The 19,375-nt window shown below is 36.7% G+C and overlaps 7 protein-coding genes across 7 annotated transcripts; 3 read left to right on the forward strand and 4 right to left on the reverse strand.

The window, feature by feature from the left end:
* Positions 1-134: 134 nt before the first annotated feature.
* On the reverse strand, positions 135-2,033 carry MSB3 (Rab GTPase-activating protein MSB3; the record flags this gene model as incomplete). The annotated part of the gene is made up of 1 exon (XM_003955352.1): positions 135-2,033. One exon carries the CDS (start codon positions 2,031-2,033, stop codon positions 135-137), a length of 1,899 nt encoding a protein of 632 aa, XP_003955401.1.
* Positions 2,034-2,346: 313 nt separating this feature from the next.
* RIM21 (Rim21p) lies at positions 2,347-3,978 on the forward strand (the record flags this gene model as incomplete). Its single annotated transcript, XM_003955353.1, has 1 exon — positions 2,347-3,978. The coding sequence occupies one exon, from the start codon at positions 2,347-2,349 to the stop codon at positions 3,976-3,978; it is 1,632 nt and encodes a 543-aa protein (XP_003955402.1).
* Positions 3,979-4,208: 230 nt separating this feature from the next.
* MRX6 (Mrx6p) lies at positions 4,209-5,672 on the reverse strand (the record flags this gene model as incomplete). The annotated part of the gene is made up of 1 exon (XM_003955354.1): positions 4,209-5,672. The coding sequence occupies one exon, from the start codon at positions 5,670-5,672 to the stop codon at positions 4,209-4,211; it is 1,464 nt and encodes a 487-aa protein (XP_003955403.1).
* A 375-nt stretch (positions 5,673-6,047) lies between these two features.
* On the forward strand, positions 6,048-10,928 carry MON2 (Mon2p; the record flags this gene model as incomplete). The annotated part of the gene is made up of 1 exon (XM_003955355.1): positions 6,048-10,928. The coding sequence occupies one exon, from the start codon at positions 6,048-6,050 to the stop codon at positions 10,926-10,928; it is 4,881 nt and encodes a 1,626-aa protein (XP_003955404.1).
* Positions 10,929-11,147: 219 nt separating this feature from the next.
* CLA4 (serine/threonine protein kinase CLA4) lies at positions 11,148-13,637 on the reverse strand (the record flags this gene model as incomplete). Its single annotated transcript, XM_003955356.1, has 1 exon — positions 11,148-13,637. One exon carries the CDS (start codon positions 13,635-13,637, stop codon positions 11,148-11,150), a length of 2,490 nt encoding a protein of 829 aa, XP_003955405.1.
* Positions 13,638-14,221: 584 nt separating this feature from the next.
* TRF5 (non-canonical poly(A) polymerase TRF5) lies at positions 14,222-16,114 on the reverse strand (the record flags this gene model as incomplete). Its single annotated transcript, XM_003955357.1, has 1 exon — positions 14,222-16,114. The coding sequence occupies one exon, from the start codon at positions 16,112-16,114 to the stop codon at positions 14,222-14,224; it is 1,893 nt and encodes a 630-aa protein (XP_003955406.1).
* A 1,809-nt stretch (positions 16,115-17,923) lies between these two features.
* RPL18B (60S ribosomal protein eL18) lies at positions 17,924-18,720 on the forward strand (the record flags this gene model as incomplete). Its single annotated transcript, XM_003955358.1, has 2 exons — positions 17,924-17,954; positions 18,272-18,720. The coding sequence occupies 2 exons, from the start codon at positions 17,924-17,926 to the stop codon at positions 18,718-18,720; spliced, it is 480 nt and encodes a 159-aa protein (XP_003955407.1).
* Between the last annotated feature and the right edge of the window lie 655 nt (positions 18,721-19,375).

Raw genomic sequence — 19,375 nt, forward strand, 5'->3', positions numbered from 1 at the left:
TTCGAGAAAAGCGATGAGCTTCAAAAAATTGGTTGCATTGAATATTAATAAAAATGTGAACATTTATATTAAAATGGTATGACATATTCTATAATATGATAACATATGCTCTATATAATGTAAGATTGATGCGTTTACTCCTTGTCTTTTCTCTTTCTAATCTGCCTTACTCTCTCTTTTATACTGTTATTCCAATTGACACCGGATATGCCTTTTTTAAAACCATAACCTTCAGATGATAAGACATCCTGTATCATAGTGTCACTAATGGGTGTACTAGTATTGAATGTATTGGTATTATTGCCATTGTTGTGTCCAGTATCGTCGTATTTTGAGGCTCTACCATTGGAATACTGCGACGAATCCACTGCTTCGATGTAGTTTTTATATTTATTTCTTTGATTCTTAACGAACTTTCTACATCGATCTATTTCTTCTTGATCCAAATTGTTAAACGTTATTCTTCTCTTGAATATGATTTTTTCGAATAAATCATTTGGATTTAGTAATTTTTTGGGAAATGTTTGCAATGCTTGAAATAATTCCATATCACTCTCATCTTGACTTACTTTGCGGCTCCTCAACTGATTATGATGGTTCAACGAAGTAGAATGTAATTTCCCCTTATTCAAAGTCTGTTCACTCATTTTTAATATGCCAAGCGAAGCTTTGAATAAGAAATTAGATTCTTCATAAAACATACAATCCCATATTCTTAGTGTTGTTTCAATTGGCGTAACACCGACAAAACAGCTCATAAACCAACTAGCTGTACAAAGAGTAACTGGAGGTAACTTGTAAAGAAATTCATTTTTAGTAGTTCCTTTAGAATGCATGCTGGAATTAGAAGAGAAAGATACCATGGTGACTCGATTACTATTTTGAGTCTTGTAAAAAGGTTTGATATATGACCATATTTCAGGCAAATATTCTTTGACGCATAACATGAGTACACCTTGATCGACATTTACGCCTTCTAAATTGACGTTATGAACGCCCGGTAAATATCTTGAAGTGATGATTACCAGCATCCAAAAGGCTTTTTCTTCGTCCAAAAATAAGAGTAAGAGACCTGAAAGAAAATTCATTGATTGACAGTAACCAATTTTCGGATTGAACAGTGAAAATGCAACCAATACTCGACGAAGAGACTTAATCATTGTCGATTCACCGTCTTGGAAGGATTCTCTCTGAAAATGTATGTTATCAGGGAAAGTCCTGTGCAAGTCTCTCTCAATAATCTCCAAATCTGGATATAGCTTTTCTCTATTCTTTTGTACCTTGATTTGATCTATTCTGCTAAGTAATTTGTCATACAATCCTTTATTTTTATTTAAAATCTCATCACCTTTAGCAAAATACCACCATGCATTGCCTCTCCATTCGGCAGGTATACCTTTTCGTACGTACCTTTTCAACTTTTCACTCCTTGCTGGGAATCTTGTAGGAGAGTCACCTGCATACGATAGTCCACTTTTCTCCAACAGTAGCTCCCATTTTCCCTTTCTTCTTACACAATATTGAGAATACTCAGTCCACCAGATATCATATTCTCCTTCTGAAATGTACGTAGTCTGTTTCCTGAAGCCATATCTATCAAAACTTCCTACATTTTTCCTGATGGGGGTCTCGATGGTCGATGCTACAGTATTACTAGAAATTCGATCTGTATTGTGATCCGTCCCTTTACCACTTGCCAATGTGTCCATTTTTTTCATCGTTTGCTCCTTCCTGGGTGAGTCAAAATCGCCTCCATACATATCAATTACACTTAAATTGGCATCGTCATCCCCATTCAGCGAATTGGCACTACTACCACCTTGAGAGTATCCTGGATCTGCCTGCAGTCTGTCCACAGCTGATGCATTGAACAAAGGCACACTGCTATTATAATTATTAGATTTCAGCACACCATGGAAATTGGGAACAGAAGGTGACTTGACAGGAAATCCCAATTTTCTTGGTTTTGAGTCATAAAGATCTTCTAACACTTCTGCATCATGAAAATGACTATCCGTTCGAGCTTTCGTCATATTGTACACCTCTCAACGACTCTATGGACTGGAAGTAGATGTTACGTAAGAAAGTGCTGTTTCAAACTGAACGATTTACCTGATTTATGATACATTCGCTGCCAAAATTTTCCCAGGATGCCATATTACGCATTGACTTCGTTTCTAAAAAAGCAAAAAGAGTATGAACTTATAAGAGAGTTACTTAAAAAATACAGTGGTGAAGAAGCATATACAAGAGAGCCTGAGACTTGAGTAGTTTAGGACTGTACTCCACGTTAATTTTGCGTAACTTTACTGGAATCCTGGTGGGAAATTTTATGCATCAGTGATTATGGAACAGAACGGGTGGAAAATACAAGACCAGTACTCTTCTGGGGAATATCTCAGTTGTCAGAGTAACAATATAGGCAGTGGTATACTGATTGGTAGAAGCATACCAGGTTCCATTACTTATGCAGATCATGTCCATTTTCAGAGTAATTGTTACGCCTATCATCCTTTATATATGACCGGAAGTATAAGAGGATTTACTTCGGGATATATCGATCTAGTTGCTAATGACTGGGATAAGTTCATTCATGATAACAAGGCGTATGGCGGTGGATACCAATACGGTATATATCCATTAATAATGCTGCTGACGGCTAATTTCGTGATTATAATCTCACTCACTGTACTGGTTTTCATAAATACGAGGGATAAGCCTCATGTACATGTTTCCAGGTTAATGAAATGTGGTTCATTGGCAACGTCAATTAATATATCATACAGTTTAACCAGAATTTTGTCTATTGTAAGAGATCAATATGTTCGATATGGTATATGCAATCCGAACGACATCATTTCTTTCTTTTCTAAAGATGCAGCATTCGTTACACTAGCTTTTCTGTCGACAGTACTCTTCCAACTATGCCAAGTTTTTATTGTAGCGAGAACGTTTGAAAGAAACCAAGAGAAAAGAGTAATATTTTTCGTAGGTACATTTTTGGCTCTATTAGCCAATATATTTTGGCTTATACCACATTATTATTCTGTGACCCACACAAATAGCACACTAGAATTATTACCACCTTTTGCTTACCTCTTTAGAATATGCATAGCTTCGTCTTATGCATGCTTTATAATAGGACAAGTGTTGAATAAACATAAATTGAGCTTTAGTTCATTCCAGCTCTCATTTTTAACAATACTAGCATTATTAGTTGTTCTTCTGTTGCCGGGGTTTTTTATTGCTGATGTAGCAAATGCCTGGATTTCAGAATTAGATGAGGTTTTTGCCGCAACTTGTTACATCTCTTCTAGTTTTGTTGTTTGGGAATGGCTGGATAGATTGACCATACTGGAAAGAAAAGAACAAGCACAAAGTATTTTAGGGAGACCAATTTATGAAGACGAACAACAAGGTTATACTTTTGCTAAATATGCTTTGAGAGTTCAAAATGCTTTAGTGAGGGCAGAAACTGCTACTGATATTGAAAGTGGTTCAAACAGTACGGACAACGACAGTGAATATCTAATGGCGAATTACAATTCAAATGATTCATCCATTGACATTGATCTCATAAAACTGAAATCAAAAGACTCCATGTGGCGAGGCAATGCTATCGAGAACCAGCACGACGAAGGAAGACATTATCCAGATCTGGTACACTCAAGTGATGATCTAACTAGTATAGATAAAGTTGAATTCAATACCCAGAAAACATACAAAGATATGGCCAATGAAAGAATCAATAATTTTGTGACAAGAGTTTTGGATTTTACAGATCGTATTATTGTAAATAAAATTGCAAGTCAATCTCTCAGCTTCAGTTCCAGGAGCAGCAAGAATTCAAAGAAGAAAAAGAAAAATATAATGAAAAAAAGACTTGGTTTAGATAAATCAAATGACGTTTTTGTTTATTCTACCAAAGAAGTTGTATTTGAATCAGACGATGAGGAAGAGGAGGGGAATTTGGAGTAACCTCATCTAGTTCAAAAACTTTTTGCTTCATTTCAAAAAAAAGCAACCAACACTAATGATGATAATGACAAATAATGATAACATTCAGTGCATTAAAAAGATAATCGAACATTAATACTTGAAGAAAAATATACAGATGTCAACTCAGTATATATCATTTTAAAAAAATAAAACACTATGATACAATATTAATTCACATTACAAGTCCATTTTCCAGCTTCAGAATATTATTAGTTTCGGTGATTCCATTCATCGAAAACTTCACCAAGTGTTCGCCAATTCAAATTGATCGGATACTTCATATATTTAATACCGTTTCTTGTTGTAACATACTTGCCTTCAAATTGAACAGGGTAGTTTCTATCAATATTTTCCCCCCAAAAGACTCTACTTCTTTTGTTTGGCTTTATCCAAAATATCCTTTTAAACGAGGGTACTGGACTTGAAACGATAACTGAATCGACGGCCTTTTGGCCGTCAGTGAAAGATATATGTGGGGTCTGTCTTGTTAGATTGTCAATCATACGGCGAATGTTCAGTTCAACTTGTGTTTGAAATTTTTTAGCCTTACTGTGTGATTCAAATGCAGATTTTACAGTGAATAAAATGGGATCAATGTGAGTTTCTATTGTCTTCCTCAAAAATCGTTTATAAGCTCTTCGTGAGACAATTGTTGACTGAAAATATATAAACAGAGGTAATGGACGTTCTTTGAAATCATCATTGATGGTAAGTTTTGTAAGTTCATGGAATCGTTCAGAGATGAAAGCACTTAAGTTATTAATATCATTTTTTAATTTCAATTGATCTTCAATGATAAAAGTATTTCGGCGAGCTAAGAACCTAATCTCTTCCTCATATTTTTGTTTAGCTTCCAAATAATATTTATCTTGAAGCGAAGTAGATTGAATGGGATACTTTCCACGAGTTTCAAGCCTTTTGTTTCTCAGGGTATGAATATCGAACAGATCCACCATATCCGTCCTATCATTGATATTAGGACTATGATATCTTATCTTAGTAGATTTGTATAGATTAGCTGGCGGGAGGCTTTCCAATTTAGGGCGAGCAATTGGCTTGAAAGGGTTTAAGCTGGTAACAATTTTCGGAGGGAGATTTTTGAAACCTTCATCTTGAAAGTTGAGCCCACTTACAGAAACTTCCCATGGGAATATGGGGCTTCTGTCCTTATCTGCATCGCTCATGAAATCATCCTCAGTCTGACTTTGAAATATTTTGTTGAAATCGAATTTCTCTGATGAACTATTACTTCCCATATTTAGCACATCCATCAGCCTTAGCTTGACGAGCAAAGTAGGAAGTGAAGGAGATCTATTATTTGGGTTATACCGTGGCTTGATGAAGGGAGAATTACCTAAAAAAAGAGGCCTATATCCACAGAATAGTTCCTCGAGTTCTAACTCTTCCCTTGAGATATAGTCTGTGTTTTGCACTTTCGGTACAATTAGAGACCTCTTGCGACCTTGAGACCTTTTCTTTAGCAGGGTTGCTGTTGATTCACCACTATGGCCCTGCCCACTGCGAGACTTAGAAGTGTGAGTTTCGTTTGTTGAACTATTAAAACCCTTATCTTTCCCAGAAGAGACAAAACGTCTGCTAGCAAATCTTACAATCGGAACACCTCCATGGCATTGATTCAAATTCACGCCCAGATGCTCCACCGTTCGTATCATGACCACTTCTACTACCTAAACACAGTTAAATCAAACTCAACTTCCTTCCGTTTTAATTCCTGCTATATCAATCAGATTTTCTTCCTTAAAATTGCAATATGGACTACTTAAAAAATGCCTGCACTTGCCACCTCAAATAGCCTATATCACTTGCTAAGGCAGTGGACTTCTCAATGAAGTATTGAGTGTATTATCAGTTTAATTAAACCTTCTTTGCTTTACATATTAAAATCCATCACGCGCAACGAGGTGAAGGGGCGTCAACCGATATTAAAAGCAAATGTAGTAATTAAGTCTCGATAATCGTGTTAATTAACATACAGTAGTAGCAATTGATAGCTGGATAGTTTAGGTATCGTAATCCTGAGACATCCTATGAGTGCAGTGTCAGCGCAATTTTCTAGTTTGTACAAACAGCTGGATACGGGACTTCATTCCTTGTCGTCTGAAGCCAAGAGAAGAAACTCTGAGGTTAAACATGCAAGTGAAAAGTCTCTCAAGATCTTGAAGACTGTACATGATAGTGGTGATTTTCTCAGACATCCAGATTTTGTGGTACCATTTGTTTTGGCTTGTTCGTCTCGAAGTGCCAAATTGACCACTATTGGTCTTCAAGGTTTACAGAATTTATCATCTACCAATTGTATCCCTAAAGACCGATTAATTGAAGTATTAGATGGGTTTATTGATGCCACGCATTTGGCAATGGAAATTCAACTGAAAGTTTTGCAGGTGGTGCCCATTTTTTTCAAAACTTACGCTAGATACATACATGGACAAGTGTGCATGAAGTTACTACAATGCTGTTCTGTATTACTACAGCTTCCACAAAAATCCTCAATCGTTGCCAGTACTGCTAGTGCAACTTTACAACAATTAGTAGATGAAATTTTTGAACGACTCTCGTATAATTGGGATGACAATAGCAAAAATACTGAGGAATTACAGGAAATTTATGATGTTTTGATCAATAATAATGATACAATCAAAGTAAATACTTACAGATATGATGCCAATAGGTTGTTTTCAGATCTATTCACTTCGATGGAGACTAAATCCACTTCAAATGAGATTCAAACAAAAGAAATGTTTATTACTGTCAAGGAAATTCCAATAGATTACGGGTTAGAAATTCTCGAATCCATCTTAAATAATAACAAGCAACTTTTTCTTCAATACGAAGACCTGCAATTTTTATTGAGAACAAAGGGTATACCGCTTTTACTACGTTGTATATCAGGGCCAAAAAACTTTTCTACGTCAGTGAGAAGTTGTCGTTGTATCAAATTACTATTTAGAAAAGAATATCTGCCAATTTTGGAATTAGAATTGGAAGTCATATTTTCTTTATTGATTCATGGCTTTTCTACAAGTTCTAATCTACCACCATGGCAAAAAGTTCTCTCTTTGGAACTATACAATGATATGTCCAGAGATTTTGAAATGATTAATGCAATTTACACAACCTACGATATTTATTCAGACAAAAAACATATATTATCAAACATACTGGAAGAATGTAAAAAACTTCTAGATTCTGATGATTTTGGCAATCTCCTGGCACATTCAAATATGATAGAAAAAATAGACATGCCATTGATTTTACATGAGTCATCCGTTCCAAAAACTAAATTCATACATTTATTGGATAAATCACACGCCCCCACGATTAATCACACATACATAATTTGGTTGATACTCTCCATATCAAATCATTGGTCTGAAGGCCTAAGTACCTTGGTATTATCGTCACAAAACAAGGACACCGCCAATGCTACCGAAATTTATAACGGATTATTTCAACACTTATTTGAAATCCACAAATTATTTCTTTATTCAAGTGCATTCGACACCAATATATTCCATGCTTTGGTGAGAGCTTTTCAAAAATTGGCCCATGGGGCAGGTATACTTGGCCTCAACGAAGAATTGAACCAATGCCTCAGTTTATTTTCATATTCGATTGTAAATAATGTCGACATCCTGAGAAACAATTCTGAAGATAAAGAGGAGATACAAGAAAAAACTACTTCATCTACGGCAGGTGTACTTAATGCTATAAGCGAGACGTTGATTGGCTCCACTCCCCCCACTAAACAAATATCAGACGCAAATGAAAGGAAATCGCTGCACCCTAGACAGCTTAACTCAAAACATATAAGCTTATTTAGAGCATTGATTTCTTTAGCAATCGCGCAGGGATCGAGTTTTGACAGTGCTAATTGGAGAAATACATTTGTAACTTGGCAATGGGTATCATATTTCATATATGGACCATCTGTTGACTTTATGGAAACATTTTACAATCAAGATGTGCCTCCCGCTCCTAAAATATCCAAAAATGATGTGACAAATATTGAGAACAACATTCTGAAACTTTTTGAAACAACAACGTCATATTCACAACCAGCCTTCAAATGTCTAGTAAGTACTTTAATTAAATCTTCGAACAATACAATTTTCGTCGAAGATGAAACCACTGCTTACTCCCCTGTATCACAAGAAGGTGAAGTGTTTAATTGTATTTATAATAAAGGTTTTTATGTCACACAAGTTGGAGAGATAACTGCATACAATCATGGCCGGTTTTTCAGTACAGAAAAAGGCGATCCTTCATGGCAACTGCTAGTTGACCATTTCGTCTCTTTGATAGGCAGTCGTGAAATATCTAGTAGTTCTCTGCGACTATACATCACTAGAGTATTTACTGATGTTATCAAGAGCGCATCTAGTGAGGTTGCTAACATTGAAGATCCTAGTCTGAGAACAGCAACCTTCGACGGGGCTGAAGAATTGATGGCAAATGCACTGCTCAGTGTAGTAGACTCATTGAAACGTCTAGAGATTGGTAAAAACGAAATATATCAAGGTACTTTGAATATTGAATCCGACATACTGCTTCAAATTCTTTCCACACTTAAAGGGATATTAAACGAGGTGGGTGATCTTTTAAAAAGTTCTTGGTTTACAATTTTTAGCATTATTAACTCCCCATTTGAGTTGTTAAATAATGATGTAATATTTGCCCAACTAGAAGACACAGACGATTCTTCTTTAGTCAATGGTATATTTCAAAAGCATCTTGGAATGATCCAAGTTGCCTATGATGTTTTCAAGTTGATATTTGATGACCTTTTACAAACGATTCCGTTAAATGTCATTAAAAGTGTGATCGACACTTTAGTAAACTTTATTAACCAAACTCGTGATTTAAACATATCGTTCTCTTCAATTAGTCAATTTTGGTTGATTGGCGATTATCTCGGAAGTCGGTATAAGGATCTGAATGATGAACTTGATAACCCCAGCATATCCTTAATCAACGAGACAACTAAAGACGAAAAGCTTATCGACTTTATTTCATCCAAGAATTCAAGTCCTAAAATTTTGTATAATGGTCTGTGGTTGTATTTACTAAGAAACTTGGTAGAATGCTCTAAAGATTCAAGAATTGAAGTTAGAAACGGGACCATTCAAACTTTTTTTAGGATAATTGATTCTCAGACAAATTCTTTACCACCATGGGATGCTTTATTTGTCAACGTACTCAAGTCTTTATTAGATGAGGACTTAACAACCGATGACCTAACTGCCTATGTGGATTTCTATGACGTAGCTATAAAGGGGCTTGTCAACCTTTATCCTTTGCATTTCAGATATTTTGGTGCTGGAACCATTTGTATCGAGGCCTGGCTTGACCTGTTCAAATTTCTTGGAAGGTTATTCTTGTCCGCTGCAACTGGGGTCAAATATGTTGCCATTAGTAACTACCAACAACTATTGCAGTCCATGGTTCTGTTAGAAAACATTCCTGACGTTGTTCTTGATAAAAGTCGAGATTTATGGTCAAGCTACACAATTATTTACGGAGATACAACAGATCCAAGTGGGCATACTGGTAAAAGTGAATACGACTGTGTCCTTGAACTCATAAGAAGCTTCCCATATCTTTATGATTTGATGGATAAATATAAGAAGATAACTTATGACTTCATGGGGCAGGTTTTGAATTCATTTAATTCTGCAGCTAGATATCCACTTTTGCCAGAACATTCAAACGATCAAACAAGACCGGCTGCACTACAACAGGCAATTCTAGACGCAATAGACGCAATAAATGTAAAAGAATCGATAGAAATAACTCTACTAATTATTGTACAGCTCAGTGCGTTTAGCGTTCTGACACTTGATACAAGAGAAAAAATCGAGGCAAAACTGGCACCTAAGTTATCAAATTCATCTAGATCAAGAATTCCGACATTTGAAGCAATTAGTTACCTTTCATGTCAAAAACTGAATAAGAGAATTGAGGTATTGGAAGATAATGCAATTCAAATGTGCAAGGAAAAGCAAATGATGAAAATACTACGAAATTTAGCGGATATAATCCAAAGAAAGTTGTTTATTAATTTAAAAAACAACTCTAATGATCCAATTTGGGTTGTCGCTTCAAAATCATTCAGGGATATTTTTATGGCGATATTTGTGAACAACACATCGCATGCTATCTCCAAATCATCTCAAATCATCTTTTGTGGTGCATTTGTGAGTGTAGTTGTCTCTTTAATTGAAAAAACAGATAATCCAAATGCTATATCAACAGAAGTGCACGACATCTCCGAATATGTTGAATTTCGTAAGATTTTCCTTGATTCTAAAATTATAGGCATGTTCAATGAAGAACAACTAAAGGCTATATCATCGTCAATTTGGACCGGTTCTTTTATTTTCGAACTTGATGAATTCGAAAAGGCATTGTTGAGCGGTTCTGAAAATCTTCAAGATGTGTTAGAGAGTTTATCAGTGTACGATTTTGAAGAGTATTTTGGCTCCATAGTAGAAGAACCGCTGTTAACAAAGAAATATCTCTCCAAGATATGTATGGAAGATCTCAGTAAACTTATAACAATTTCTGGGGATTCATTTATTCGGTTGATGCAGGCAGCCGCACCTTATTTTTTAGTCAGAATAGGCTTAGTTTTGAGAAGATATATTTCAAATGAAAATTTACAAGGTCGCGCTCCACTAAGTACCCTTCGTAAAATAGAGATAAATGTATTACTGGATGGATTCTCCCAAGTTATGGAATATGCCTTATCAGATACGGATGCAAAGGAGGCTTTGTTTGGAAGTTTAGTGCTTCTGTACCCTTTGATATTGAAAACAATTCCTGTTTCACATAAAATTGAAGGTTTGCAGGACAAGGTTTTGAAAATATCCCTTGCTTATACAAAACTGATGTCGCAGTCAAGCTAATATGAAGCAGAACACTGTGGGCTTTGATAGTTGTATATAGTATGACTTTTATATATATATTATAAACTATTTTTTAGGCGCATCACTTATCATTAGTGCTGTCTTTTGATAATCACTATACCAACCTACTAATAAAGTAAATTAATACTTTCACGTGATGATATGGAAAATTCGATTGTATGTACAGGAATCATATATGCCTCAAAACTGCTATATAACTCATTCCTTCCATTCCAACAATTGTGTTAGATCTGATGGCTTGCATGCCATATCAAAGAAAGTGTGATGTAGTAATTCTTCCGTTGATGCTCTGTATCTAACATCCACACATAAACAGACACTCAAGAATCTCTTTATTTCTAACGATAATGTTTCTGGGTTCTTCAGTTTTGGAGTACCGTTAGTGGCAATCAGATACAAAGCCTTTAACGGATCTTCATTGAGATATGGAGGTTCTCCCTCCAGCATTTCTATCGTCATAATACCTAAAGACCAAACATCAACCTTCTCGTCATATTCACGTTGTTTCACGACTTCAGGGGCCATCCAATAAGGAGTACCCACCATCGTAGCTCTTTTACTTCTTTTGTCTGTAAGCTTAGCGCAAAAGCCAAAATCAGTAATTTTAACACGCGCTCTTGTATCTAAAAGAACATTATCTGACTTAATATCTCTGTGAATGATATGTTTATCATGCAAAAATTTTAGACCTTGGCAGGTCTCTCTTACGATATAGGCGATTTGTGGTTCTGTTAAAGGAGAGTGATTGCTGCCATTAGTTGGACTATTTTCAATAATATCAGTTAACGAACCACCTTCCATAAATTCCATGACAACCCATAAATCGTCCTCAGTTTTCAGGTATGCTTCTAAGAAATTTACTATATTTTTATGACGTGAATTTTTCATAACTAAAATTTCATTCACAATCAGTTCTTTACGTGGTTGTTTAGACAGTATCATCTGTTTAATGGCCACCTTATCACCAATTGCCTGAGGTTCATTATTCTCGATACTGACGACATGATCATTTTGATATTCCGAAGGAGGTGATTCAAGACGCTCTGCAAGATATACAGAACCACTAGCACCTTGACCGGCTTTCTCAATCATTTTGAAATATGGCGTTGGATCCGTATTAAAAGTTACGCTTTTCAATCTTAACATAATTTCAGCATTAGACATTAATGGTTTTGACTGTTTTTTTTGCTTGGTGATGCCTGCATCTTTGGATGGTTCTGCTGGCACTTTAGGCGGTAACTCTTTAAATTGTTGTTGAGTGTGATTATCTTTCCTCATTGCCATAGCAGCGGCAGCTACACTTGAAGCATTGTTATAAGTGTTACTTGTTTGAGGAGCTTGTTGCTTAAGAGCGACTGTTGGTGGTTTTGGTGCAGCACGACGTGGTTGAAGAGTTCCCAGACTTTGATTATTGGAGTTTCCAAATGATTTTGCTGACATGACAGTTGGTAATTGAGCCTGTGGAGCGTTCATGGTCCTTTGTTGTTGGTGATGTAATGAAGAAGAAGATGCAGAACCTTGCGCCTTAACATAAGGATTGGATAGATTATGGTGTGGTCTATAAGCGTTGGTTGGTGTAGAACCTTGTGATGTTTTCTGCGTTGTTGAGTTATCGCTGCCATAAGGTGACTGGTGCATCATTACTTTAGGTGGAGCATTGTTCGTTGGTGACTGATTTGAAGTTTGCTGTCTAGAATATAATTGCTGAGTAGCCTTCTTCCCAGATGAAATCGGATGGTGTACTGGCGTCCTAGTGTCAATTGTATGTAACTTATTTTTACTCGAGCTGGAAGGTGTACGAGTGTTTGGAGGAGATGGAGCCGACCTCTGTGGTAATAATTCAGACGTACTAGCTTTGGTATTTATATTATGATGTAAAGAATTAACGGACGAATTGTTTGATTTTGCCGTATCTGAATTATTACTTGTTGGGCTTATACCATTGTATTCTTGATAAAACTGCAATACTTGTATAACAGCGGCAGAATCATTGTTCCAATCTTCACCAGTAATTCTTGAGTGTTTCAAAAGTTTTTCCCAGTTTGTTGGCATACCGACGAAACTTCCAGTCTCTGGATCAAAGCCTACATGCACTTTGTGAGTAAAGTTTGTTGGAGAGGATACTCCACTTAATAAAGGACATTTAGCAAATATAGAATCAAGCCAGTCGTGTAACTCGTATTCGGTTTTCGTTGCAATATAGATGGCTTTCTTGTTTGAATCGAAAGACGGAGATAAATTTAAAGCACTACCTGAAGAGGATGAACTAGAAAGAGAATTACGTTCATTGGAGCGGATAATTTCGAAACAGTTGTGCTTTAATTGAGTTCTGCTGACACTTACAATACTTGTCAAAGAGATCAGAAGAGCAGGATCCTCCAAGTTCTTATCGGTTTTGTAAAGTGCTAGATATGAATCACTTAAGACTAGGAATCTCTTCTGCCATAAAAATGACAGGAGACCATCATCTTTATATGATATCCAACCAGACTTTCTTTTCATGGTGTGTGATACGGACCGTTGTGCTGGTGTTCTACGATTCAGATCTAAATTACTCACAAAATTTGTAATAGGTCGCGTCTGATTATAGCTCACAGAATTGAGACTAGTTGTGGGAGGTTGAGGAGCTGGTCCAATATTTTGAAAATCCTTATCAGATATCTTGTTTGCTGCAGCTGATAATGACATTGCTTGATAAAACGTATATTGGATTGATCAGTTGCTCGAAAGTTCGATTATGGATCAGTGGAGAAATAATGTACACGAAAGAAAACGTAAAGAATAGTAATAATTGTTACTGCGGATAGTCCTAAAAAAATTTATAAATAGCTTGGTTAAATCAAACGACTTCTGGACAAATATATCTACTTGTGGCTATGAATATCAACAAAAAATGAAGACTCTCAATGTCTTCTTATGCAAAGTAACCAAAATATAGCCAATGCAAAGCGATTTAACGTGATACCAAAACAAAAAGCTGACCAAGAATCAATAATAAACTTTTATGGATCCTCGAATATTTCAGGCGAGATTCTTTTTTTAAATTTTGCATTGAATATTGATGAATTGTTTCAAACGCGTACCTAGAATTGTCAGTTTCTTACTTTGGAATAGTTTCAATGATTTTCCTAAAAAGGAAATATGGTTCGTGTAAGTCACGTGACTCTGACGGTCCATTTTATTTGGCAAATGAAGTTGGACATTCTGGTCGTCTGGTCAGTGGGATGCGTTAGATTAAATGTATATACATCTGTATGCATGAGTGTGCTGAGCTATGTGCTCTTCTTGGGGATGGTAGGCGAGGCAAGGGTTTGGCCCTTTGAGAGCCAGTAGTCGCGCCTAGTCTGTGCGTCCACTGTCTTTGTTTGAAGTGCACGCTTGTCCTCTTTTGTGTTGTGTTGTGGTTTGGGCTTTGAATCGGAATCACCATTATTTTCATCATCTGATAAACCCATGAATGAATCGATTGATTTTTGGGGTTTCTCTTCCTTCTTTTGAGCTTCTTGTTTTATCTTTTTGAGCTTTCTCAAAGTTTTAGTGCTCTTCTTTACTTTCTTCTTGACTGGCTGATCTAAACTGTAAAGTTCTAGTTCGTCCTGCTGTCCTACAAGCGCCTCATCGGCACTAGGATCCAAAAATAGGTCGTCATCAAAGTATGAGCTGCTTCTCTTCCGGTGATATAGTTCATTTTCTATAATTGCCCTGTTTACGACTAGGTCTCTTTCATCTTTGAAATCCCTTTGCTTACCTTTATATTTGATAACATTACCTAGTATACTTTTCCCAACTCTGTCTTTGAATGTAGAAGCATCCATCTCGAAGCACTTACTCGTCAAGAGTTCAAATGCTCCAGAAAACGATTTCTTGATATCTCTTACATTAAATGAACCCCTACTAAGGTTATTCGATGCATCACCAGGATCCTGGATCGCTAAAGTAAAGGAGCTTCTACTTGGTGGAAGCGATCCCCAATTTGATTTTGGCATGTAACTCGGATATCCACTTATAAAGCTCAATGCAACCTCATCATATGCAAAGTTTTTACCATAAAGTTCAAAAAAATCTATGAGTAAGACACCCAAATTCTCTAATGGATCAATCTCATCAGTTCTCAACTTTGGATGTAAATGTAAAAAAGAATAAACCAGACAAATGATACTGAAACCACCTAAACCACCAGTATGGACGTCATTTAACCTTCGTGCAGTCAAAAATTGTTTTACGATCAAGACAAGTTCTCGTAAACCAGGTGTCATATCTAGCCATTCTCTTATAAGTTTCGCTGCTTCCACACCATTTGTCCTTTCGAATGAAATATCAATATGTACTCCCGATTCAGGTTCTATAAATTTAATAATTGGGACCCTTGCTCTCGCGATAACTTCTATGCTGGTGGCTAAATTTTTCTTCTTCAGAAATCTGGCCAATTCATACAAATAGCTCCTGTGTTCCTTATTACCAGAGGCACTATTAACGACACAATCAATATCAGATCCAGGAAGATATAAATCTGTGGCATAGGAGCCGAAGACAAGTAGTTCTGAATCAGACCACAATTCTTTTATAGCCCTGCCCAGCTTCGACACTGCTTTGTTTCGTAGCTTGATTTCTTCACGACTAGGAGATATATATGCCACAAAGTCCTTTATTTCCAAAGTTAGCCACTCAATAATATCTCGTTGTTTTGAATGGTCATGATTTAAAAGCCAAGGATAATCGTTATTCAAAGATCGCTCATTTCCGTATATTTCTGCCTCTTCTTCCACGTTGGTATTTTCTACAATTAAGTCGTCCTCCTCTTCTTCTTCTGAATCATCTGAAAATGGTATAAAGTCTGTATTAAGTTCTAAATGATTTTTCATTGCATCCTTTGAATTCATTTCGTATGCAACATCCTCGTTGTCAGATGAAAACACATCGACGCTAGGAATTTCGTTACTCAATGTAGCGCTACTACTGTTATTGGATGATAAAATTGGCAGAGTACTTGTATCTTCGGAATCACTTACATCCAGAGTTAGATTTTCGTATTTGTTGTAATGATCACTATCATTGTTGAAGACTTGAAAACTTTTTGTAATTTTATTGAATGAAGACTTTCTTAGTCTTTTCGGTTTCTTGTTTTTGGATTTAGATTGCCTATTGATATTATTACTCCTGGCCATGCTGACCTTGCGCTTGTTCAGTTGGAACCTTACGGAATTTACAATAACTAACTAATAAATTGCAGCTCATCGGACATTTTTATTTAATAATTTTTCATCTTTCATAATGAAAAAAAAATTTGTTGATGGCTTTGAGATGAGCACTAACCTGAAGAAGAGTTAATTACGAAAATATAGATTAAAGATGTGGAATTTAAAAACTAATTATATACTGAAGAGGGGATATTGTATTTGAATTGTGGGGTATCCTAAATGGTATCAACAGGGGTATCTTTGAGGGTATTTTGGAAGGGATAAATGAACATAATTTTTTAGGAAAATGAATGAAATGCAAATAGAGTACTTTGTACTTATAATAAAGCAATTGCAGCAGCAATAGCACCGGCACCAATAACACCGACCTTCATGTTGTCAGCAGCACCGTAGTAAGTAGTAACCACAGCAGCAGTAGAAGAGCTGGTGTGGTATTCTTCGATACCACTAGAAGTAGAGTTCTCGGAAGAAGCATTAGAAACAGTGGTGGTAGTGTAAGGAGTAGAGGTAGTCTTGACAGTGGAGACAACTGAAGTAGTGACGACTGGAGTGGTAGTGACGTCAACGTAAGTAATGTCTTCACTTGAAGCGGCCTCTTCCTCTTCTTGAGCAGCGACGGTACTAGTCTTGGTACAGCCACCAGAACAAGAAGTGATAGTTTCTAAAGTGGTGGATACGTCAGACTCGGTGACAGTAGCGACCTTAGCAGCAGAAGCGACGGCAGCAATGGATAAAATAGCAGCAGAGAATTTCATTGTTAGATTTGTTTAAAAGTTATTGGAGGGAAGGAAAGACTATAGTTGGATTGATTTCAATGGGCTTCAAAACAACAAAAAGAGACTGAAATTAAGAACTGGAAAACATTCTTCTAGATAAAGTCTTATCCTTTATATACTTTTCATAAGTTCATAGTGGTTCGAAAACGGAATTAGAGTTGCTTCAAGTATGCTCGTCTGAACACTTGCATTTGATGCAAATCGGCCCCACTAGGAAGGGAAGTATCCCAAACGAGTAGGAGCAGATCGATTTGTCATTACTAGATGTAGTTCAAAACATGGGAGACATGGGAGTCCCTCGATGTTGAGGATAGGGTAGTAAACAAGCTTTACCTTTGGCGTTTCGTGTTGTATACGTATGGCTTTCATCGCAAAAGACATTTGGCGTCGCAGTCGCGTGAGAAGCACCACGCCAAGCACAGAAGCATTGGTGCAGAAAAAGGTCGAGATCATCCAGAAGGCAAGGGCACTTGCCAAGATTCAATAGCGGAGGATCCAGGAAGTGTTGTTATTCTCGATCGTTGTACAAAGCGTTTTGAGAGTGACACGAAAAGTCTTTTTGCTAATATGATTCCCTCGACACAAATCCCTCGACAGTCCAACACCCCAACAGCTGAGCAAATAGTGCCCGCCCTACAGATACCACCCCAGCAATCTGGATATCAGTCAATAAGTGCAGTGCAATTATTGTCATATGAACAGATGCAGTGACAGGTATTTGAAATGTATGTGGTTTTTGGGTGTTTGATGGTCATTTTCTGTGTGGAAAAATTTTTATTTTTCTTGACGCTCAAAATTTTCTCATCATTGAATCTTTTTTCTTTCCCATCAAATAATATTTGAAAACTTTTTCACTTTTTATCACTACTTTTCACTGTTGGAAGTATACAAGCAATCCAAATAGAAATAAGCCAAAAAAATGGGTATCGATCACACTACCAAGCAACACAAGAGATCTGGTCACAGAACCGCTCCAAAATCTGATAATGTCTACTTAAAGATGTTAGTTAAGTTATACTCTTTCTTAGCTCGTATGTTAAATTTGTTATTTTTATCTTCTAATAGGATTGAAGGATTCTGTTTGCACAACTAACTGTGGAAAGAAGAGATTTCGTAACTTAAAATTCTCTCATTTCCATTCACTAATTCGTCTTCACATCGCAATGTTTGTTCTGCTTTAACTGCAGTCAAACTTGTACATTCTGCGAGTGCGATCCAATAAGTTGATTCTTATTGTTGTATTGTGCGGCAACTCGTGAGCAGAATCTTATTCTAATCTTAGAATAAAGAAGAATACCCTTTCAATAGAAGACGAAAAAGGTTACTAACAATTAACTCTTGTAATTAGGTCGTACTGACGCTGCATTTAACAAGGTTGTCTTGAGATCTTTGTTTTTATCAAAGATCAACAGACCACCAGTTTCTATTTCTAGAATCTCCAAGGCCTTAAAGCAAGATGGTGCCTCTTCTAAGACCATTGTCATTGTTGGTACTGTTACTGACGATGCAAGAATCTTCGAGTTACCAAAGGCCACTGTCGCTGCTTTAAGATTTACTGCAGGTGCTAGAGCTAGAATTGTTAAAGCTGGTGGTGAATGTATCACTTTAGACCAGCTGGCTGTTAGAGCACCAAAGGGCCAAAACACTTTGATCTTGAGAGGCTCAAGAAACTCAAGAGAAGCTGTTAGACACTTTGGCATGGGTCCACACAAACGTAAGGCTCCAAGAATCCTATCTAAAGGTAGAAAATTCGAAAGAGCTAGAGGTAGACGTAGATCTAAGGGTTTCAAAGTATGAACGCTTCTTTCATCTGCTTTGCTTCTTCATATACATCCATTTCATATAAGATATTCTGTATAATAAAATAAAATAAAAATTTTACTAAAATAAAAGCTGTCACACTGCTCTTCACTAATAAGCAGCATCCCGTCGAGTGTGGAATTATGAATTATTGATGTGAGGTGACCGTTGCATCCGTACATTTTACTAACATCCTTACATTTATAAGTTTTCGTATTCGAAAAAATTTAGTTTTTTTATTTTGGTATCACCCGCGTAGACGCAAACAAATCTTGCCATCAAATGCCGCTGCTCGCCTCTTCTCTCTTTCGCTCTCACGATGGGCTGGGACTCGCCGAATGCAATTCGCAAAGTTTCTTCTCTTTCTCGGGAACTCGTCTCATTGCACCTAACTCTCCTTCCGAGACTCTGCCCATGTCCTGCCTAGCAATCGCTTCATTCTAGGCTGGCAGACTCAGAATTCCTCTTGGCTTCTCGTATCGATCTCGCCTAATGGGAAGTTTCTCACTCCCCATCATGGTAACCGGTTCGTGATATCGTTTCCACTCTACGGTAACGCAAGGTATCTCTCAGTACTATCAAATTGATGAAAAATTACATATAATTTTAAAAGAACTATTGTAACATCTTAGTAGTTGAATACAAGTTAGAT

The sequence above is a fragment of the Kazachstania africana genome, chromosome 1 (genome assembly GCF_000304475.1).
Source record: "Kazachstania africana CBS 2517 chromosome 1, complete genome".
Classification (NCBI taxonomy): domain Eukaryota; kingdom Fungi; phylum Ascomycota; class Saccharomycetes; order Saccharomycetales; family Saccharomycetaceae; genus Kazachstania; species Kazachstania africana.